General features: G+C 37.5%; 1 protein-coding gene across 1 annotated transcript; it reads right to left on the bottom strand.

Annotated features, from left to right (window-relative positions):
• Nucleotides 1-15,133: 15,133 nt before the first annotated feature.
• Nucleotides 15,134-16,602, bottom strand: LOC107058050 (uncharacterized). The gene is made up of 2 exons (XM_015303353.1): nucleotides 16,470-16,602; nucleotides 15,134-16,368 (listed from the first exon to the last, which is right to left on the bottom strand). The coding sequence occupies exons 1-2, from the start codon at nucleotides 16,600-16,602 to the stop codon at nucleotides 15,134-15,136; spliced, it is 1,368 nt and encodes a 455-aa protein (XP_015158839.1).
• Nucleotides 16,603-25,400: the final 8,798 nt, after the last annotated feature.

The raw sequence follows: 25,400 nt of genomic DNA, 5'->3' as shown, positions 1-25,400 counted from the left end.
AGGTTCTTCCAAGGAGAGTTGAGGGAAGCAAAGGCTCAAGAGTTCATGAATTGGAGGCAAGGTAACATGACAGTCGAAGAGTATGGACTCAAGTTCACCCAACTTTCCAGGTATGCTCTTCACATTGTTTTCAATTCCAGGGCTCAAATGAACAAGTTTCTATATGGGATAACTGACATAGTGAAAATAGACTGTAGAAATGCAATGTTTCTGGAAAATATGAACATCTCTAGGCTCATGAATCATGCTCAGCAGGTTGAGGGAGATAAAGCTAGATAATAGTCTAAGGATAATAAAAAGGCTAGGACAGGCATTTATGAGTATTCTCAATAGAAATAAGGTAGTGGAAATCGCTCGCAGTTTCAGCAGAAGTCTTCAGCTCTAGCACCTTCATCTACTAGTGTTGCATCTTCCATGTCTGGACAGGATCAGAAAGGTAGGGCGTCAGGCTCTAATTCTCAAGAGAGTATTTCAGGCACCAGAACCTACCCAACTTTTCCAAAGTGTGGTAAGAGCAATCTGGGCGAGTGTCTTGTGGGGAAGGAAGGATGTTTTGGGAGTGGTCTGTTCTGTCACGGGTTGAGAGATTGTCCCTCTTTCTTAATAGGGTCGAGTAGGCAATTATCATAGAGCTCAGTCGACAACTACAACAACACTAACTGGTTGTCAAACTCAGCAGGGTAGCTCATCTGGTACAGGTGGCGGACAACGCCAAAACAGGTTGTATGCTCTTCCTGCTCGCCGGGATCAGGAAGAATCTCCTGATGTAGTCACTGGTACGTTACGAGTTTTTAACTTAAATGTTTATGCTTTGGTAGATCGAGGGGCTACTCTTTCCTTCGTAACTCCTTATATAGTAGTCAACTTCAATGTTAGTCCAGAAACTCTCTCATCACACTTCTGATTCTCTACTCCATTTGGTGACCCAGTAATAGCTAGACGGGTATACAAAAATTGCCCTGTCACAGTCTCTCAAAAAGTCACCTCAGCAGATCTTGTAGAGTTAGAAATGCTAGAATTCGATATCATTGTAGGCATGGATTAGTTACATTCCTATTATGCCTTAGTCGATTGGAGAACTAGGATTGTTCATTTTCAGTTTACAGAAGAACCAATCTTACAATGGAAGGTTAGTAGCTTAGCGCCTATGGGTCGATTCATTTCCTATCTTAAGACGAGAAAGGTGATCTTTAATGGTTGTCTCTATCATCTAGTTCAGGTTAAGAATTCAAGCTCTGAAACCCCAACTCTTGAGTGAGCTCTTATAGTTAATGAGTTCCCAAAAGTGTTTCCCGAAGATCTTCCCAAAGTTCCTCCCGAAAGGGAAATGAACTTTGAAATTGATCTTCTTCCACATACCTAGCCTATTTTTATTCCCTCTTATAGAATGGCTCCAGATGAGCTTAAGGAATTCAAAGAGCAGTTAATAGACCTTCTAGATAAGGGCATCATCAGGCCTAGTATTTCCCTTTGGGGTGTACCAATGTTGTTCGTGAAAAGGAAATATGGTTCTCTCAGAACGTGCTTTGACTATAAGAAGTTGAACAAAGTCACAATCAAGAATAAGTACCATATCCCCAAGATTGATGACATGTTTGACCAACTTCAGGGTGCTAGTCATTTCTAAGAAATAGACCTCAGATCCCGTTATCATTAGCTTAGAGTCAGAAAGAGTGACATCCCGAAAATAGACTTCACAACTCGGTATGGTCATTATGAATTCGTAGTTATGTCATTTGGACTAACCAATGCCCCTGAAGCTTTCATGAATTTGAAGAATAGAGTGTTCAAGTAGTATTTGGACTTGTTCGTTATCGTATTTAATGATTATATCCTTATTTACTCTAGGAATGAGGAAGAATATAAGAATCATTTGAGGGTTGTCCTGCAAACTCTTAATGATCGCCAGATATTCGCTAAGTTTAGTAAGTGTGAGTTTTTGTTGAAATCCATTGCTTTTCTTGGTCATATTATGTATAGCGAAGGAATCCGAGTGGATTCTCAGAAAATAGAAGCAGTGAAACAATGGTCAAGACCTACCTCCCCTACAGATATCATAATCTTCTTGGGTTTGGCTGGTTATTACATAGGTTCGTCGAAGAATTTTCATACATCGGCTCTCCATTGACTAAGTTGACTCTGAAAAAGGTTAAGTTTGAGATGATTGTGAGAAAAGGTTCGCAAAACTAAAAATGAGGTTGACTACAAATCCTGTTTTGACTCTACCAGAGGGTTCAGACGATTACGTTATCTATTGTCATGCATCTAGAGTCGGCCTAGGTTGTGTGTTGATGTGGCGAGGTAAGGTTAAAGCTTACGCTTCTAGACAACTTAAGGTACATGAGAAGAACTATCTCACTCATTGCCTCGAGCGTGTAGGAGTGCTATTTCCACTTTAGATTTGAAGACATTACTTGTAGGGTGTTCACATATATGTGTTCACACACCATAATAGCCTTTAGTATGTGTTCACCGAGAAAGAATTGAATCTCCACAGGAGGAGATGGCTTGAGTTACTCAAGGATTATGATATTAGTGTGCAATACCATCCTGTTAAGGCCAATGTAGTAGCAGATATTAATAGCAAATTATCTTTTGGCAGTGTAGCATATGTTGAGGAAGAAAGAAAGGAACTAGCAAAGGATGTTCACAGGCTTGCTCGCTTAGGAGTTCGTCTTATGAGCATATCAGATGGTGATGTAATGGTTCATAATGTGGCTGAATCTTCATTGGTAGTTGAGGTTAAGGAAAAGTAAGACACTGATCCGATATTGCTTCAACTAAAAGGTGTTGTCCATCAATAGAGCGTTGAGGTTTTCTCCCAATGGGAGATGGTGTGCTTCGCTATCAGGGTAGTTTATGTGTTTCTTAGGTGGGTGAGTTGAGACAACAGATTCTTGAAGAAGCCCATAATTCCAAATACTCTATTCATCCAGGCGGCACTAAGATGTATTGTGATCTGCGAAAAATCTTTTAGTGGAATGGTATGAAAAGTGATATAGAGGAATTTGTGGCTAAGTGCCCTAATTTTCTACAAGTGAAGGTAGAACATCAGAAACCAGGAGGTATGACTCAAGAGATGAACATTCCTACTTGGAAGTGGGAAGTGATCAACATGAACTTCATTACAGTTTTACCTCGTACTCGCAGACAACATGACTCCATTTGGGTGATAGTTGATAGAGTTACTAAGTCTGTGTGCTTTTTGGCCGTTAAGACTAAAAATTTGGCGGAGGACTACGCCAAGCTTTACATTAATGAGAGAGTCAGGTTTCATTGGGTTCCTTTGTCTATCATATAAGATAGAGGTCCTCATTTACCTCTCATTTTTTCAAGTCTTTTCAGAAAGGTCTTAGTACTCAAGTTAATCTTAGCACAACATTTCATCCACAGATGGATGGTTAGGCAGAGCGTACCATTCAGACATTAGAAGACATGTTGAGAGCTTGCGTGATCGATTTTAAAGGTAGTTGGGATGGTCACCTTCTCGTTATAGAGTTCGCCTACATTAATAGTAACCATTCCAGCATTTAGATGGCCCCTTATAAGGTATTGTATTGGCGTAGATGTAGATCTCTAGTTGTTTGGTTTGATGTAGGTGAAGCAGCCTTGATAGGACAAGATTTGGTTCATGATGCTATGGAAAAGGTTTAACTCATTAGAGATAGACTAAAGACAGCCTAGAGTGGCCAGAAGTCCTATGCCATCGTAAGGAGAAGGGACTTGCAGTTCCAAGTTAATGATTGGGTTTTTCTAAAAGTGACACCTATGAAAGGGGTGATGATATTTGGCAAGAAAGGGAAGCTCAGTAGATCTTGAAAAGAGTTGGTAAAGTGACTTATTAGTTAGAGTTGCCAGGAGAACTAGCAAGAATCTATCCAGTTTTTCACATTTCATTGTTGAAGAAGTGTGTGGCTGATCCAGCATCCACTATACCTTTAGAAAGTTTGGCTTTGAAGGAAAGTCTCACTTATGAAGAGGTACCCATTGATATCCTTGATAGTCTGGTTTGAAGGTTAAGAATCAAAGAAGTCACTTCAATTACAGTTTTGTGAAGTAGTCAGTCTGCAGAGGGATATACATCGGAAGCAAAAGTAGCCATGAAGGCCAAGTATCCTCATCTCTTTCCTTCCGATTCCATTCCAGCTTGAGGTAACAGTTCCTCTTTAGTTTTTCAGTCACTCATGCGCAACTTTAGTCTTAATATCATGTTCCTTCAGTGGGTAAATGCATTTCCAGAGTATTTGCCTGCTCTTGGAACTTATTTCAGTCAGAAATTAGTTTCCAGAATTTAGTGGCAGGTTGCAGCTCTTCCCCCCATCTTCAGCTAGTTTAGTCTTCATTGGAGGCTGAATGTTCCAAAGAGGGAGATAATGTAGCACCCCATATACGAAAAAGACCAACCAACATATTTCAAGAAGTTGTAGGTGCTACCCACGGTTGCCACTGACACAGACCATATGGTGACCCACAGTCCGTTCTAGTGGTCCGTGAATTACCACCTGCAGCCCTTCACTAAATCAGCTAAAAATAAAATCTATGGCATGACCCACGGATAGTAGGTCAGGCATAGGGTTGTTGTCCTGGTCCGTGGATTGAGGCCCCAAAATCCACTCTCTGAAGCCGATTGATGGACTGACAGGACGGGCTGTAGTCGATCGACGGTCCATTGGTCATTCCCATTTGTGGGTTAAGCAAATTTAATTTAGGGGTCGTTTGGTCTTTTCCTTCTGCGTTGGACCCCTAAACTACATCCTTTAACCCCTAAACTACGTGGTTTTTGTTAGTTTTATCCTAGTAAACTATAATATAATCAATTATTCACAAAAAAAACCTATCAAAATTCAGAGAAAATTAGAGAGAGAAGTCGAGCAACTCTTAAGGAAAATGCAACAATGTTTTCATCCGTTCTTGCCCAGAAATCAAAAGATTTTTTCGTGAAATTCATCACCAAGTATATGGGATTTCACTACTAGGTTCCTTTTATCTATTTGGTCACTAGAATTCAGTTAGTTTCTTGATTCCCTTCATAATATCTAGACCTAAGGTTTCAAGAATTTCAGTAGGTCATTATGAATTAGTTAGTTTAATGTTACTAATAAGATTATCACGATTTTAGTATTGTTTTGGGTATATTCTTTCATAAATTCGGAACCCTAGCTATGTAATTCTTTTAGTTCATAAATTACACATGCTAGGTCAGTTATTATAGATATACATGCCTCAGATTTGAATGTTTCATCATTAGTACATTAATGTTGCATTTTTAGTTAGCATGTCAGTATTTTGAGCTATCCAGTATTACAGAAATTATATCATAAATTGTTAATTACATAATCAATTTGGAGTAGTTTCATACAGAGTGGACTAGGGTCAGTCACCTTCAAGTCCCAAAACTACGTGCCCTTGTAGGTTGTAAGTCCCCTCAGTGGGCATCAATTTAGTGATCATGCCAGCCATGCATCTTGATTAAAATTAATGTTTCAATGACTCTTCATTCAATTCTAAGTGTCAACAGTCGTTAATCAGTATATAACCCAACTAAATGAGTTCGGGTCGAATCCCACATGGAGCGGTACATGTTTTAGACTCAATTGGGAAGTATGAAGATGCTCAAATCAGTCATAGGAATAAAAGTTATCCAATAAAAAGATCATTCAAATCAAGGGGTGACATGAATGTCAAATGGGGGGGTTTTGGTATTGATTATCAACTACAAATAGTGCCAGACAATACAAGATAACAATAATGAGACATGTTCTTTGTATGTGATCAATTATAGGCTAATATAGACAAATGGGTAATTGTAACTATTAGAAAACATATAGATATTAGTGAGTAGGCAAGGCTATAGAGACGATAAACTTTCTCTCGAACAATTTACACCGCATCAAGTTGATTTCTCTCCAACATCAACAGGCTTGCAAAATAAGAACAACCCACACTTTAGTCCATTCACTCTCTCGAGCTGAATATATGGAATTGGGTTTAGAATTCACTCTCTTGATCTGAACCTAGGTCAACCCAATACCCACTGACCATCAACAAATAATTGTGGTGTTAAAACCTCTCTCTTGAGCAAGTCAAGAACACAAGCTAGAACTGCATTTGTAACTATAATTCTTAAATTAAACCACAATTAATGATTGAACCCACTTCTAAATAGCATTTAAACTAACAATTAGAAAAACCCATAAACTAAATCTGCCCATATTCACATAATCACACCCCAAGAATTGGGGTTTTACCTAGACATCATAAAAAGGTAAAAAAATCATTACCAAATTGATTATCCATCAACTGGGTAATAGTAGATTCGTTCTTACAATGCTCCAATTCAAAGAATCTCAAAGACCAACTTCTAATTTCTCAAAAGTGAAAAACTTCAATTCTTCAAAGCTTGGCAAAATCTAGAGAAATCTTGTCTCAGTTCTAAGAATATTAGTTGTGATAAGATATTATGATCTTGGATACTAAACTAAATGTTCAAAACTGTATTTATAGTCTCTAAAAATGTGTTGTGAAGAGTTACTCGGAAGATAAGTCAGGCTTGCCGAACCACTCGGCGAGCCGCCCTTTGGTAACTTCCATCACCCTTCTGCCTTGGCATTCAACGTCCTTAAGGTATGTAACTTTGGGCGATCTAACACTGCATCGCGGAACCGCTCTCCGATCTGGCGACTGCTCCTTTCTCTCGGCAACTTGGTTCTTTCCTGAAGGACTTGTCACACTGAAACTTTAAGCGGTCAACTAGCCATTCAGCGACTCGCCAACTAGACTTGGCGATCACCAGGCTTGCATTTGTTCATTCTTTCAGCTCATTTTGTTCCTTTTTACAAATGAGTGTCTTTGCTTTGTTCCTAAATCCATATACCTGGAAATCAAGGGTTTTACATAAGTTATTGGCACAAAAAAAGCATTTAAGGACACTAAATCTATTTAAATAAATCCCTAAATGAGTCAAAATTTTGGATGTCTCAACTTAAAACTTTTGCTTGTCTTCAAGTAAAACTCCAGTTCAGGAGTTCAAAAACGATGTCTCAAACAGTGCTACACAAGACTCAATCATGAAAGCACACAACAAGACTCAACTTACTTATGCAAGTATCAACTGTGCACTCAAGATTCAAATTATGACTCACCATCACCAAAGACTCTCAAGTTCGCAATACTTGCTTCAAATGCAAGTTCAAGCTCAACAAAGGTACTCTAATGCCCTCACAACAAGAATGATTCCATATTCGCACACTATTTTTCAACAAGTTATAGGTCCGCAATCAAATACAACTCTCACACTCACAAAGATGAACACATGCATTACTTCATCCACAGGTTTTCCCTTATTTTCCAATCAACATTCACTTTAGTTCACTCACGATAAAAAAAGGTCTTTCCAAGTCTTGTAACGGGGCTGAGTGTAAAGGTATAGTCATTTAAGTTTAGTGGCTTCTATCCTCATGAAATGTGGTATGCACGTCACTTTCTTTCTTTTTTCTGCAACATTTTTTCTTGTGCTCAATATTGACCCCATTATTTACTTCAGATGGAATACCGGATTCCCCATTTCTTTTGCAACTCTCACAACTTTGTCATTCTTTTTCTTTTCATTCCACTTTTTTTTTTTTTGGAGGGGTTCCATCTTTTTCAAAACCATGGATACACTACTAGAAATATGATCTACTGTCACGGTTACCTTACCGTTGTAATAGGCTTCTCTACCGTCGCTATAGATCTAACGCCACGGTTTACCCAACCTCTACAACAGCTGGCGTTGCATTAGTTCTATTGGAACGGTTGTGTCCGACGGTTATTCAAATTGTAGCAGTAGATGGTACTATTGCGATGGTTTGCACATTAATAAATTGCCAACGATTAAAGTTCTATTGGTACGGTTATGAACCGTCGAAATTAAGCTTTATGCCACATTTATTTACAATCCATTGCTGACGGTTAACACCCTATTGGTACGGTTATTTACCGTCTCGATAGAGTTTATGCAACAGTTCTTTGTAGGTTGTTGCTACAATTATTTTTACAACCATTTCATTCTATTGCAACAGTTATTATATGGTAATGCATCAATTTTAAGCTATTATAATTGTTGCTCAATGTCTATTGCTACAGTTATTACGGGGTAATGCAATAATTCTTTACTTTTTGCAACAATTAATATATACATATTGCAACGATTAATATTAGGCTATCCCAACATATATACTATTAGTTCCACATATATTATTAATTTAGCCACTGCAATACTTTTATAACATAAAATACACATAAGAAGATCATGTGAAGAAGTTATATTTCATTACCAAAATTATTATCTAAGAGTCAAGGTTGGGTACATAATATCGATAAAAGCAAAATATATAAACATTTTTCAACCATTCAAAAAGGGTGAAATTAATGTACATATGCACCACACAGTTTTCAATTTTCAAAAATAACAGATTTCCAGAACATAGGTAAAGTTAACATCAACTCAATTCAGCTCCTATGTCAAGTCTTCACTACTACTTTCATCTCCTTCTTCGATATCATCACCTACATACAATTAAATGAAAATACAAAATAATTTAGCAATTTTGTTGCAAAAGTTCAATGACTTCAATGATATATTTTAAAGTTATCACTCTATATCTACAACAAGCATATAAATTCAATAAGCTTCAAATGACATTAAAAAATAGCATAGTTGCAGGAGATATTTGCATACTGCTTCTGGGAATTATTCCATCATTCCTAGTTCAATACAGTTACTCAAAACTAATATCTTCCTCACTATTAAAGTCTTAATTTATTTACAACAAGAAGAATAATGACTAACAGCTAGCAAAGCTATTTTCTAACTAACAGAAAAATAATGATCCAACTGCAAGAGCAATCAGAACAGTCCACATACAGGTGAAACGTTGGGTTCAAATTGGAGTATGTAGAACCTGTTATGCATGGTGAATCCCCTGTAATTGAGATTGAATTAGACGATATTAGTTCAGAAATTGCCTATTGGAAGACTGCAGTAATGTGTTATGTGTTGGGATCCCATCCCCCATTTGAAGTGCTGAAAGGATTCATACACAGGCTTTGGTCCAAGCTAGGAATTAACAAAGTGGCAATGCTCAAGAATGGTATTGTTATAGTTCGATTTGACACTGAAGTAGGGAAGCAAGAGGTGTTGCAAGGTGGCATATACCACTTTGAAAACAAACCATTTATAGTGAAGGCATGGAATCCTGATATGGAATTTACGAGGGAAGAACTACGCATTGTACCTATTTGGATCAAGCTTCCTGGTCTTGATTTTAAGTACTGGAGTCCGAAAGGATTTAGTAAGATTGGTAGTTTGGTTGGGAAACCTCTAATGGTGGACCATAACACTGAAAGAAAAGTAGGACTGAACTTTGCGAGGCTGCTAGTTGAAGTTGAAATGGATACAACGCTGCCAGAGGTGATCCTGTTCAGGTCGGAGAATGGTAATTTGATAGAGCAGAATGTGTTGTATGATTGGAAGTCAACGTTGTGTAAGGTTTGTGATAAATATGGCCTTTTAGAAGTGAATTGTAGGAAGAAGAATACAACTCCGGGCACAAAAAAGGACGAACTGGAAGGAAAGGCGACTCGAGTTGGCCAAGATATCCAATCTTCAATTGAAGGAATCATTGTTCAGAAGCAAATATCATCTCCAACAAGTGCGTTGGATCCTCATAAGGCGGACAGATTAGATGAGTCTCAGAATCAGAGTGCAACTAATGTTTGGGTCACACCTCTAAAACCACTGAAGTCTCAAACTAAGCAGCCACTACATGTACAGAGTAAAAACAATTTTCAGGTACTGCACAAAGAGGGTAAGAGTAAGAAGGCTATCAGTAACAGTGAAGCCACAATTAGAAGAAATAGGCAATAACAAATCGACAAGACTTTACTCAATAGTCCCTTATAACATAAATGTTACAGAAGTCCATCAGGCATTAAAATGGTACAACAAGAAAAAAAAAAAGGGAAATCTCCTAAAACAGTGGTATATAGAATGATGTTAGCTGATACTTAATAACTCATAGCCGACGAGGTTGATCCTAGAAAATACTCAGCTAACTAAATGGCCGACAAGGCCACAATCAGAATAAATAGCCGACAAGGCCACAATCAGAATAAGTAGTCGACAAGGCCACAATCAGAATAAATAGCCAACAAGGCCACAATTAAAATAAATAGCTGACAAGGCCACAATCAGAATAAATAGCGACAAACCTTGCTCGGCTGTTTGAGCAGAAGTAGCTTCTCTTGGGGAAGGAACAGACAATGCTGCTAGTATGTTAGGATCAATTAACCCTGCATGCTGAAGTTGTGCAACTACATCTGCAATAACTTCTTGTCGCATAGGTCTCCTTTGTTCTTCCATTTGTTTCTCCATTTTTTGCATCCTTGGATTTGTTGCACTACATCATTTGTTGCATTCAAAGTTGGTTCAGAATTGTCAACTTTCTTTTTCAAAGTTGTCTTTGTAACCCCCACTCCATATAGTCTTAGACGTCCCGGATGTTCAGGACCCATGACGGCTGAAAATGCATCAACAGACTGACCATCTGTGCTCATTTGCTTTTCAATTTCCTCCGTTTCAGCCTAACAAAGCATATCCAACAAGCATTCTTGTAAATTAAAATTTAGAATAAATAATTGGTCTCAGTAAAAAAAAAATATTGACACTATTCGTACAATTTTACTAGTTGTGTTCTCATTCGATGCCTTGTACAAACGACCAGGTTTTCTTGTTCTTGTGACCACAAAGAGCTCCTTAGCTGATACATATTCCTTTTCTTTTTCCTAGTCACATAAAAATAGATATCAGGAGTTGCTTAAATGATAGGTTAAGACTAGATAATAAATAAGAGAACACACCAATTTACTACGGATTAAAGCAAAACTCTTTTTGCCTGCTGTGTGTGGATTCATCAGCTTTTTTCGGTTCTTAGTATTTGTTTCAGACATTTTCTGCAAATAAATGAATCAATAATGTTAACAAAAGGCATATGGGTGCTACATAATGTACTAAACGAGGTCAATGTCTCAATATTTCTTTTTTAACAAATCCAAGTAAAGAATATGCTTTGTAAGTATAAATGTTATGAAGCTAAAACCAATCTGCAGACCTTAGTTTTGTAAGTTTAAAAGCTTGATTCATAACACCATCAAACATAAATAGAATATGAGTCAAACAAGTGAAAACTTACAACCCAATCACCATCACATTATTAGAAAGCTTAGCTTACAGTTGCATAAATATGCCAACATTGAAGTCTCTCTTTAAGGTACTCATAACAATTTGTCAACATTTTATTCAAACCAATTTAGTGAGTAAAACAGGTTAGCACCCCTTAAGATTAGTCATGAGTATGTTTTAAATCACGAGTCAAAAGCACCTAAAAAAAGTTTATCCAAAAGGGCACTTAGTTTAATGAAACCTTGATGCAAATTTCAGCGATCAAACTTAACTAATAATTAAGTTCTTAAGATTTTTCTTTTTGAGTAAAGAGTTGAACATGTGACTTTTTATCCTGTTACATTTGTATCTTATCAACTTCTAACTGAAATTATTGAGTTTAAACTATAATAAATAAGAAAAACAGTCAGGAACATAAAACATTTGGCTGTTAATCTTATCTATACAGTGAGATAAGCATAAAAATCTCACTTAATGAACATTCTCTAAGATTGGAGCAAAATCCTCCGTTTTAGTTGTGACTACCACACTGGAAGAAGTAACAACTTGCAACAATATTGCAACAGAGAAGAGAAAGTTAAAGAAAAATAAAATTGTAGCAGCAACTATATCACAAAAGAGATCAGGAGAAGAATAAGCTAGTTGTTTCAGATTCTGAACTACATTTGACCTTGAATTTCTCAGATTTCCAATATTTAAGGAGCTCTCTAAACTGATATTCTGGAATATGACCAGGCTTTTTTGCCATTCGAATTTCATCATTGTCATATGGATCGTAATAATTTATCTTCAAGTCACTTCTATGCCTTCTCCAAGCCTCTCGAATTGTTACCAAAGCCCAATCTTTTGCAGCCTCAGGAATAATGTATTTCTCCTACAATTTGGTGTCATTCAGTTTGCCAATTGAAGTAAAATAATTCTAGAAGAAATTAAATATTGAAAACTCCAAACATTAGTATAATCCCATAAATCCTTTTTAGTATCCATGCTCCCCCAATCAAATATATCAAATGGGCAAAGAGTAGCATTTCTTGCCAATGTACCTAGGAAGCTACTTAACTCGATCACAACGTTCTCAGTAGGACCAACTGGTTGATTTAGCCTATTCAATAAGATCAATTTACGCTCTTTTCGTGCATGTAAATTATGCATTTGCGTTTGACCTCTTTTGTTTTTACTGGAAACACCTTCAGCTATAAGAAAATATAAGAAATTAGAATTCATAGATGAATTTAGTAAGTTTCTAAGTTTATATGTTACCTTGTTCTTCAGGTTGTTCACTAGTTGGAGGAGTGACAGAGTTCATTTGCACTTGATCTTCTATAGGTTGCTGCTCAAGAGGTTGCTCAAGAGGCTGCTCACGAGGATGCTCAAGAGGCTGCTCCTCTACAGATTGTCCAATAGCTTCAGATTGTAGTGCTACTGGTTGTTGTTCAATTAATTTAAGCAGATGTCCTTTCTTTGACTCTATAGCTTGAAAATTTTCATTTGTTGTCAATAACCATCGTTTTTTATTTGCCAAGAATGATAATGATCCAGGTTTAGCATATGTCTTATTTTTTGCTCTTTTGTTTCTTTTTGAAGACTCTTGTTGACTCATGACTATCCAAATCGGTGTAAAAATAAGGCAGAAGAAGCTACGTAGTGTAGAATTTTCAAATGTGAATAACAAAAACAATGAAAGTGAGAAGAACAAACAACAATAAGATCTGTACTAATATATCTATAGTAGCAACATTAGCAAGAAAATATTTCAAAACAAATAAGCAGAAATCAAGCAACTAGCAGTAGCAAATAAGCAGAAATCCAAATAGAGTCCAATCGACATTCATACTTTATATGATGCAACTCAAAAAGGTATTTATTACTCACTACAAAAAAATGAAGAAGAGAATGTATTGAACAAGTTAGGAAGATCTTTTGTCAATCATCAGCCTCCATCCAATCCCAATCAGTGTCATCAAATTCATCCTCCTCTTCTGATGTTTGCATAGTTACATCTTCTGAATGTTGTGCAATGGTAGGCAGATCAATGATATCAACAGGGAGATCTTCTCTCGACCATCTAACATCTACATCGAGTACTCTTTTTGATGAACCAATGTCATCGTTAGTCTCTCTCCAAAATGTTTCTTCAATATTAGGACAATTCTCTTCCTCCAAATCATACAAATCCACTGGAACTTTATGTCTTGCATAATATACATTTTTCTCAATTGGGTCTTCCACATAAAAAACTTGATGCACTTGAGATGCTAGTACAAAAGGATCATTCGTGCTGCATTTTTTATTGAAGTATACCCGAGTCAATCCATATTCATCAACTTCATTATGAAACCAATCACAGCTAAAAAGTACAACACTAAAGCAACCCCAATAATCAATCTCAATGATATCCTGAATAATTCCATAATAGATAACCATTCCATCGATAGGATTTTGTGCCCTAGCGCTAGCAAATCTATTTGTTGTTGCTGTCAAAGTCACTCCACTATTCTGAGTCTTGCAAGGGACATCCCGTGTCTTTGTATGAAATCTATATCCATTAATGAAATATCCAGTATATCTTTTAGCCACAAAATTAGGTCCTTTAGCTAGCCATCTTAAATGATTGGACACTTCAATATTTTTAACTTTATCCCTAAACCAATCACTGAATTCTCTACTGTGGATTTGTGCTTTTACCCATGCATTTCCTCTAGTACGATTATCAATTAAATTCTTATGTTCCCTGCAAGAATGATATGCAATTTAATCAATGTAACCTTATTAATGGAATTTAAATTTAAAAGCAAATGACTATTTTATCTTACTTGATGAATGTCTCTACTGTTTCATCTCCAATATTGAACAAAACATATCGATGAGCTTCAAACCACTCATTATGCTCCATGTTAAAAGTCTTGCCTTTCCTTTTATTCATACTTCCGATTGGATGACCAGTCTTAGGAAATAAAGGTGACACATTACCTTCCCCTATTTGATTGTCCTCATCATCCTCGGTTTGATACCTACTAAATGTTGTCTTCACCATATCAGGTAGGTATCTCGAAATAAAGGTCAAACACACTATAGCTGAAAAACCCTCTACTATTGCCCCTTCTGAATTTTTTCGATTACGAACAAGCCCCTTGAAGTCACACATAGTTCTTTCAGTAGAATACATCCAACGCAAATGAGTCAGGCCTTCAAGCTTAATTTCATCCACTAAATGGATAGGCAAATGTGTCATTATATCAAAAAGGGATGGAGGAAAAATCTTTTCAATCTCACATTCTATATCTATGATTTCAGCGTTCAGCTTATCAAGATCGTTTCTTCTTATAACCTTACTACATATGGCTCTAAAATAATTCCCCAACCTTATTAAGATCAAAGACACATTCTTGGGCAACACTTTTCTGACAGCAACCTGGATCAAGTAATGTAATATGAAATGAGCATCGTGGCTTTTGTATGCTGATACTTTCATATCTTCAATTTGCACACGACTTGATATATTAGAGGCAAATCCTTTTGGTAATTTGGCATCTTTTAAAATAGTGCAAAATAACCTTTTTCTTCTGGTTTCATAGAGAAACAAGCTTTAGCCAAATGAATATTTCCAGTATCACAATCTTTTACCGGTTGAAGCTCTTTGCGTATCCCCATCTCATGCAAGTCATAGCGAGAATTTATATGATCTTTGGGCTTTCCAAGTATATCCAATAAAGTCCCAAGAAAACTGTCACAAATATTTTTCTATATGTGCATCACATCAAGGTTATGCCTCAATTTGTTTGTTGCCCAATACGGCAACTCAAAAAATATGGATTTTTTTTTCCATGGACTATCATTTTTTCGTTTTCTTTTCTTTTGGCCCTTTCCAAAAACATTATTGAATTCACGAAGTTCTTCAAGAACTTGTACGACTTATAAAGGAGTAGGTGCAACTTTAAGCTCCTCTTTACCATTAAAGGATTTTTTATCTCTTCTATAAGGATGATCATGAGGCAAAAATGCTCGATGAGCCAAATAACACATCTTATGACTATGTTTGAGATATTGGGAATAAGTGTTATGATTACAAGTGGGGCATGCCCATTTCCCTTTGGTACTCCATCCGGAAAGCATTGCCAATGCTGGAAAATCACTAATTGTCCACAATAAAGCTGCACGCATCATAAATGTTTGATTAGTTACAGTATCATATGTTTCCACTCCCACTTCCCGTAGTTCCTTCAACTCTGCAATCAGTGGTTGTAAGTATACATCAATATCATTTCCAGGAGACGATGGACCTGTAATAATCATTGACAACATTATATACTCCGGTTTCATGCAAATCCATGGTGATAAGTTATAATTCATCAACATAACCGGCCATGTGCTATGAGAAATGCTCATAGTTCGAAATGGATTAAAACCATCACTTGAAAGACCCAATCTAACGTTACGAGCATCACTAGCAAAGTCAGGGTGCAAGGAATCAAAATCCTTCCAAGCTTCCCCATCAGCAGGATGTCTTAAATTTCCATCTTTGGGTCGTTCAGTATCATGCCATCTCATAGCTACAGATGTTTCAGAACACATGAATATCCTCTGAAGCCTAGGCTTCAAAGGAAAGTGCCTTAAAACCTTTGCTTGAAGTTGAGTGACCTTATTAGTCAAGTCATCACGAACATTTTTCCATCTAGAAGATCCACACACTGAGTACTTGATGAACTTTGCAGTGTCATTCCAGAATAACATGCAATCGTTAGTACATGCATGAATTTTTTCATAATGAAGACCCAAATCTTTTATCACCTTTTTTGCCTTGTAGAAAGACTCAGGTATCTGAGCAAAGGGAATGACCTCTTTTATCAAGTCTAACAAATCTGAAAAGGCTACATTACTCAACTTGTGAATGCATTTAAACAAGTATAATCGAATGGTGAAATTCAACTTAGAAAAGTTCTTACACCTCGGATACAACTCTTGTTTCCCTTCTTCCACTAACTTAAAGAATCTCTTTGCATCTTCAGATAGTCCCTTTCTTACTCCTTCATGCCTCAAGTCATCTGCAACATTTCTAAAAGTATCTTGAAGTAGTTTATCAATACCATCTTGCCTGTCGAAATTTTCATCATCATTGGTTGGATGTGGCGTATTTCTTGAGGAAAACCCTTCTCCATGAAAAACCCATTTGGTGTATCCATGAACAAATCCATGACAAATCAAGTGATCCTCCACCACATTTCGACAATGCCAATAACTATTAAAGCACTTCTTACAAGGACATAATATTTCATCTCCTTGGAAGCTCGTTCAAATGCCTTATCTAGGAAATCATTAACTCCATGGATATACTCATCGGTGAATCTTCGGGGATCCATCCAACTTTTATCTCCAACATCCATTAAATATCCTATGTTACATGAGTAAAACTTTAAAGAAAACAATTCATTAGTACAAGCAGTATCAAGAGAACTTTACCTTTCAAAGTTTCAAGATATTCTTTACCTTTTTGTTTCTAACAAAATCACGATTGTAAATGATCTAATTTAGGTCATTAGGTAATTGAAATTTAGTTACATAACCTATATTTTACTTGATAGTTTAATTCCTCAATTTATTCTATAGTACATTGCAGGTACTGCCTTACTACGTAGAAGAAGAATTATTATAGATAATAAGGTAAACGTCATTCACAAAAATGGTAGAACATTTGATGAGATCATTTTAGATCACTTTAAACTATTAAACAAACAGCAATACATATAAAAGTATCTCAAGGTAGTACTGATCCTAGAGCTAATGAACAACAGTAGAATAAATCTAGTGACTTGTCTATTGAGTGGTTTTTAACAATTAGAGTCTTATCTTTTATCATCTTTTAAAGATTTTATTTATTAGATGTTATGTTACCTTTTCAAAAGTATATATATTATTTCAAATAAGCACCCAATTCTAGATATTATTTGAAATGTGAGGTATCTTATTTTCCTGAAATAAAATTTTGAATGCCATCAAATTATAAATGGCATATTGATATCACAGGGGATACAACATCTTGACTGCATCTGCTACATATTCAGTCACAGCAACTACGATAATATTCGGTGAACTCACTAGATTGAGGAAAGGAGAAATGATATGGAACACTAGTAGGCTGCATAAACAAAGAGTTATATTATGCTTGGCCTTTTCAGAACAAGCTAGCAAAGTTTCCACAACAAAATAAAATGTTCCACTTAAAGGGGATGTGAAGTTTCTATCCCTTAGAGGACAGAGATGTCAAAAACTTACTTCTCATCAGTCATAAAACTAGAGAAATCACTAGAGTCATAAAGTGATGAAACAGATGCACACACTGTCGTTTGCCAGAACATGAAAGCTTAGGAACATGAAATTTTTCCAGCACATAAACAAACATACTAGAACAGTCATTACGTAGATACTATAAAAAAGTAAAAGAGATAGCATGAGTAATAGGTTTCAACATCCAAAATCCAACAAAATGGAGTTTTCACCAACTGTTTTATATATATTCCCCATCAGTTGAAAAAAATGTTTTGTTCAACTTAACTTATCATCTATGACAGTAGCTATATCAGTAAACTTTGAAAACATTCATAATGATATGAAAATTAAAGTTCACAATAATAACTTCAAACTTTCGACCAATGGAAAATTTTAGTTCACATAGATAGATCAAACTCAAAATGCAAATCATAATATTCAAAGCCCTAGGACAAAATCAACTACAAATTAGCAGTTATTTCATACAAACGAAATCCAGCTTTTCAATGATTTTCACAGATTTATCAAATCTTCACAAAATTTGAGTTACAAAGTCTAAAATACAAATGGAGAATATCAAACAGACCTAAATCAGAACAAATAACAAACATTTCAACAAACCCATTTGTTATTCTTTAAGATTTTTTTAGAAGCCCTTCAATGAAATTTCTGATTTTGGAAAATAGTACATGTATAACAAAATAGAGTCAATGAGGACTTAGAAATCACCTTAAGAACAGTACACCTTTATATGTAGAAGCTTAATGTTGAAGAAGACTACTTTTGGAGAAGATGAACACTTCACACCGGAGAAGAAGACAACTGTATGAGAAGGAACTGATTCTTCATCGAAGCTCCAAGTTTACTGTCGAAGAAGACCACTGTAGGAGTCACCGAAGTTCTGGAATTTTAGGGCAAACTCATGCTTTTGTTGTCAAAGAAGACCACTGTTGGAGTCACCGGAGTTCTGGAATTTTAGGGAAAACTCGTTCTTTTGCTGTCGAAGAAGACCACTGTAGGACTGACCGGAGCTCTGGAATTTTAGGGCTAACTCATGCTTAGATTTTGATTAGTAGAGAAATGAAATGTGTATTTGGGAATGTATTTTGAGCTCTTATTTCACTGAAATAAGAAAAGTGCGGGTCAACTAAATTTGTGGAGGGAAATTAATTTTTTACACATAAAATTCACGGGTTTAGCAATTTTTTTTTAATTTTCACTTAAACGAACTGTTGCCACAGAGGATTTTTTTGCCACAGTTAATAAGTATGTGGCCATAGATAATCTATAGCGACGATTATATAGATGATGCAATGGTTTATATTAAGAATTGTTCTATTAGATCTAAGCATATATCCCAACGGTCATAATTGTCGCAAGACATACTTTATTGCCACAGTTGTAAAATTCTTGTTGAATAAGCGTTGCATTAGGTCAAATTTCTAGTAGTGATAAAGGGAGACTTCTTCACACATTTTGATTTACCTTATCTTTTCACCACACCCCCAACATAGTCTTTTGGTTAAGTTGTCTATTCAAACAAAACACAGTTCATGAGGATTATGGGTGAATAGATAAAGAGGAGTTACAATTGCATTAAGTTTGGTCCAAGAAAAGGATAAGGCTTAAAAGGGTTTCAAGCAAAGTTCACACACTCACAACGTTGTCCACAAAAGACGTATATTGTGGAATTCTTTCACTCTTTAAAATTGTTGCCTAAGATCATTTCAAGAGCTTGCATTACTTAGTCAACTAGACAAACGAGGCAAATTCTAGGTGTGATCACATAAGGTTCACGGTAGGCTCATCACACAAGGTATTGGAACCAATATAAAAAATGACTCCAAACTTTCCCTAGTGTGCAATTCTCACAAAAAGAGACTCATTCGATAATCGGCTCGTCACAACGAGATGCAAAAAGTTCACATATTGTCTATGCAACATCATTTGGCCTCATCGTAGCCGCACATTCATATTTGTTCGATTAAGTGAACTATTCAAGTCATCGATATTGATCATAACCGACAATCAAATTTGCACAAGAACAACCACATTCACACACAAGAGGTGGCAAAATCTTTTAGAGGGATTAAAAACAATTTCTATTCAAAACAAGGAGCCATAAGTTCAAACATCCACAAAACAATATCAACACACCATTTAAACATAAAAACCCGATATAAACGAAAGAAGTAGTCACAAGAGGTAGGTATGGAAATACCTCACCCCACCATAAATACAAAAAGCAGTTGTCATCAAATGCAAAAAAAATACTAAAAAGTCAATGAAAATGAAAGAGAGAGAGGTGAAGAAAAGTCATCTCTAGACAATCGCTCCATCTGTCGGGTCATTAGTGCCCAGTACAACACGATGCCCAGGATAGGAGCAACACTAGATCCAGGGATGGTGGTGTCTGCCAATGAAATCTGCACGGGTGAATCTAGCATCGCCTCCTCAACCTCTGTAAGGCCCTCATAAGTAGCCTCCTCATCAACTCCAAGCTGCTCCTTATCAGTCTAAGCCTCAGACACCGCAACAACTACCTCCTCAATTCGAACCTCATCTCTAGTGGTAACCAGAGGCACACCTGTATCAGCTGGCATATCAGGGATCTCCGCAGTTCAAAAAATCGTGGACATCAGTTGGTCCACATCCTTCTTTAGCTCAGCAATTGCGGCCTTTAGACCTATTACCTAATCAGTGGCCTCCTGGCCTCGCTGAGACACCGCTATCCATTTCTCAAGGGCATCAATAGACATGCTAAGGGGTATCACAACTGCAGTGACGACCCTCTCTATCATCCCACGAACTCTGGCCTCAAGCGTAGAGGCACGCCTATCCATAGAGTAGGCTAGCTGCCCCATCTGTAGTAATGCAGCCTGGGTGATTGAAGGTCAGGGAGCAACGACAACAGTAGTAGACCTAGGAGGCATGGGAGCTGTAGAAGGGCTAGGAGTCACATAAGGAACATCACTAGATACACCTGAAGGGCCAGGGGACGAAGTAGGCAACACTGCCTCTGCAGGTAATGTATTGATATAGATAACCGGGGAGGTGTCCACCAGGGCTGCCTTCTTCTTTTTTGCCTCATCTTTAGATACTAAGCCTCAATCCGCCGGATAGTGGTAGAAGATATGGGAATCAATTCCACATCCTTCTTCGCATCGAAGGGCACTCAGGCTCGTCTGCACAACTCGGTGATCAACTCTAGAAAAGGTAGAGAGCTTTGGCGCTGCCTAGCCCTCATGGACATCTCTTGGCCAAAAATCATACAATGTTGAGTCTGCTCCCGTCAATAATGCAACCAGGACAGGTTGCCTTTGTGTGGCAGAGAATAGACTCATTCTAGAATAGCATGATAGTACTATTGATAAAGCCAAACCAGTACCTCGCTACTACATTGAGTTCCTTCTTCTCTATTGGAGCTCCTTCCTCAAACCAGCGAGGAGTGCCATCAGATATCATAGGGGACAACCAGTTTTTCAGAGTCTCCAATGACTTTGTCTTGTTCATGTGTTAATAGTCATCTGAGATGTTGCTGATGCACTCCAAAACTGTATTGATGTCATCACTGTCACATTTGACCTTCTTGCCCCAGACAACCACATAATCAACCATCTTGAATTTAGCGGCCTACTTCTTCCCTAGTGGGAATAGGGCTCTATAGGAAATGTAGATTTCTCGGACCCAATTCGGAATGTAAGGGCCACGGGGTCTAGAGAAGATCTTGTACTTTTGGGACTTCAAGCAGCTCAAGATGTCTGGGAACCTCTCTATTACTCCATAGATCGACAACCTCTTATATCTATGATTGTCCTCAGTCCCTCGGCCTTTAGTCTGTTCATAGAACGGGGAGGAGGACCCTTTGTAGGTGGTGCTGAAATCACAACTTGCTCTGGAACGGGATGAGGAGTATGACTCTCAGGCACTCTGATCCTAAATGGATCATGCATCCTCTTAGATCACAGCTCAGCCTGTTGGGCGAATAGTAGTTCATAATCCTAAAGCTCAAAGATGGCAGCCTGCAACTCCTGGTGCTCACCCTCACTCTCAGAAGTGGTAAGGTGAGTGGCATATACTCCGTCACTGTCGGAGCTGAACTATGGTGACATAAGAGCAGGTGCCTTGCCTTTCCCTTTGCCCTTTCCACCTGTGGTAGGAAGTTTTGTTGCCTTTGCCCATTATTCAACTTCATCCTCATCTATGGTAATTCCCGTTGCCCTCTTACGAGGCGGCATGTCTCGGTCTGCTACCTTTGGTCAATCCATTTATGCAAACACACCAGAGAATGTTAGAAATAGTTCAAGAAGAATTTCAGAAAAATAAGCTGTAGAAAAACACGCTGAACCAATTTGGAGAGCTAGATCGGGCTCGCCGAAAGGATTGGCTCAAATATTTTCCAGTAAATTGACCTTTCAGCGATGGTAAAAGCCTTTCGGCGAGCAAAGACAAGCCCGCCAAAAGTAAAAGTGCATTTTAGGGAATGGGGGCACAGAAACTTTCGGTGAGTCACCGAGTGTACTCGGCGAGCTCATGGTTCTCACCGAAAGTTACAGAACCAAGCACAACAATTCCATGAAATTAAAGGTCATCAATGGGGATTTGGCGAGCTCGATCCAGCTCGCCAAACTTTCCAACATGTCTATTTTCAACCATAACTTGAAAAATCAACCCCGCAGGCCTCGAAAACAAAATCAAAGAATATATTTTTTCAATTAAGCCCAGACCCATTAGACCTATGCCATCAAGGTACTCAGACTTCCCCTAGTTTGGCCAAAATTGTCCATTTGACGACTTTAGATCTTAAGAATGACGTCAAATGCTCCATCATTGGGAAAAACACGTCATTTGGCCTAATTTAGGTTACTAAAACTCACCCGACTAGACTCCACAAGAATTAAGCACAACCCAACAATTTATGATCAATTTTCAAGAACAAAAATCGGGAAATCAACAACTTAGGCAATTTAAGGCACGATATCAAAATTAAAATAGGCATACAAGCATACAAAAATGATTTCAGAGACGCCCATCACACATCAATAAGAACAATACAACTGCAAATGAGTTTAACCGCAAATTACGAGTTTGGGGTTTGGAAAACCAACCTTTAATGCCAAATATATGAATCTAGAAAGCTAAAAAGTTAGGAGGCAGAGTGTCCAACTCCGAACACACGATCAATAACTAAAGAGTGGTAAAATGCAAAAAGATGGTAAATATAGAGTGCGGGTGTGATTGTATGAAGTTTAAAAGTTAGGGAATGTTAAAGAGTTGGAACTATTAAACTGATGAATCCACAAATTGGACTCATTTAGGGCTTTATTTTAATAGAAATACTGTCCTTGAATGCTTGTTTTATCCCAATACCTTATTAAAATGCTGAAGTTTCAAGTATTTGAAGTTTTAGTTGAAGCATGGATACTTAGGTGTAAAACGGAGCAAATAGGTCTAAAAAGAACAAGAAATGGAATCTTGCGGATCACCGAGTTCAACTTGGCGAGTCACCGAAATGACATGAACCGCCAAGTAGACTTGGCGATCACCAAGCTTGCATTTCTTCATTCTTTCAACTCGTTTCGTTCCTTTTTGCAAATGAGTGTTGTAACACCCTGGAAAAATAGTAGGTTAAACTAGAGCCTAACGTAAGAGTTAAAAATCATAAAAAATGACTCCCCGTATATTAGTAAGTTAATTAGGGTTGAAATGAGGTTTATTTTAGTTAACGCTAAGGCGCAAGTGCCAAGATAAAGGGGCCAAGCCAAAGCCAAAGGCCAAGGCTGCCCCTAGCTTGGAACACTTTTCCCCACCTTCATGAGTGGAACCACGGATCGTGGTACACACCATGGCTCGTGATGGCAGTTCCTGGTCTTGCCTTAGCCATGGTAGAGTGGCCACTTATTGGCCTAGCCACTTCCTCAACTTCACGAGAGGGACCACGGCTCGTGGCGCCCTTCTTGAAGATGCCTTAGGCATTGAGCTAAGTTCCCAAATGGCAAGGCTACTGCCTCAAGGACCACGAGTGGGACCACGGCTCATCCTCTTGACAATGCCTCGTGGAGCCCCTAGTTGTAATACCTTGGGATTGTGAGAGTGAGGAACCAAGTACCTAGCTACTACCCACCCTTCACGAAGGACACCACGGATCGTGGTCCTCTCCAAGACTCATGAAGGGGCTCGTGGTGCCTGGACGGGTTCCTCAAGTGAGGGATAATTAAGTCATTTATTTTTTAGTCCAATGAAAGTGGGGTTGTTTTGGGTATTTTTAGGGGTTCTATATAGGTTATTTTAAAGTCAAAATCCCCTAGTCTATGTCATTATTCACAAACACCCAGATCAAAACAATAACATCCTCTTCTCTCAATATTCCTCTCTCTATACTCAAAATGAAGAAATGAGCAATTGGATCTAGGGTTTGTGGATTTCAAACGTTATTCCTCAAATTTCTTGGGGGATTTCTAATCAAGGTGTGGTTGCTTTTCATCTATGGGTAATCTCCACCCATAGAGTCCCCTCAAAAGTTGGTTTTCACGATTCCAATTTCCCCCAAGCCTAAGGTTTTCAGTCTATGTCATGGGTCTTCTTCCAAAACGTTTTCAATTGTTTATTTATGGTTGATTATAGTTGGTTATTATGAATTATGGTTTGATTGATGGAGTATTGTTGAATTATGATAAAATCTCCCCATGGACCCATGATTCCCCCATATTGATGAATTACGAATTGATGATGTGGGTTGGTTAATATTAGAAGTATGTCAATTGTTTATGTTTATGTTGAATTAGTTATTGAATCATGAAATTCCTCTGATATTATGTAGTAATTTTATATATTTGGGGTGATTGTGATTCATGGCCCTTGTGGGGCAAAAATATGAGGATTTATACATCTTTATGAGAATTTTGTATGAGCTTATCATTCACTTGAAAAGTGAAGATCCTATGATGATTGTGTAATTATGGTATTGTTGTAAGATCATTCTCCCATACCCTTACATATGACTATGTATGATATGTTTATGACTATGATAGTAATATTGTGTTGAATGAAAGGCTATTCTCATGAAACACTATGAATATGATGTGAAAGGTTTACTCACATGTTGATGATTCTAATGTTGAAAGGACATTCTCACCTAATGAATCTATGAGCTTTATGATACCATGTTGGATGGAGTGTCTAGTGCATTATTTTATGGACATGAACTTAAGTAAAGACTTAATATGAATTAAAGGGAATTATGCTTAGCACCAAGTGGATATGAGTATGAGATGGGTTCCTTCACGCTAACAAGTTCGGGTTCCCAAAGTAGTTATCTCATGAGATGGAAACCTTCACGTTAGCAGTCCAAGTTTCTAGTAGAAATCTCCCTATCCCAATACTTTGTGCCCACATATGTCTTTAGCTAGTGGATCCACCTATAATCTAATATGTTAGTTCTACCTTAGGCAAGTAGGACATCTCTTTTTGGTGTGGGGGTAAGACAGAGGATTCTATGTTGCTCACATGGTATATGTCGGTTAAGGCTAAATTTCCCTATTTGATAAGAATATGACTATGACCAGAATACGAACTACACCTATGACTTCTTAAGAAGTTCCACTTAGTGTGAGTGGGGTTATGGGGCTTCACTTATGCAATGCACAAGTGGGCTTTGGAAAGGGTTATAGGGTGGTTTTCTTATGCTATGAAGATATGTGAATTATGTATGTTTGATATAGATTGTTGGTTATGGTGACTTCATTTATTATAAGTTATGAACATAAATGTTTCCTTCTTTATGAATGTTGGCGAAGGATGAGGCCAACGTAAGATATGTATGATGTTGGTGACCTAAAAGTGGTACTTAGCATTTGGTAGGGTTATGAGATCTTGCGTTCACATTGCAGTAGTATAGCATCGGGGTTGCTTATGA

This window comes from Solanum tuberosum, unplaced genomic scaffold (assembly GCF_000226075.1).
Source record: "Solanum tuberosum cultivar DM 1-3 516 R44 unplaced genomic scaffold, SolTub_3.0 scf00002, whole genome shotgun sequence".
NCBI lineage: Eukaryota > Viridiplantae > Streptophyta > Magnoliopsida > Solanales > Solanaceae > Solanum > Solanum tuberosum.
This window is presented reverse-complemented; position numbering and strand designations above follow the sequence as displayed.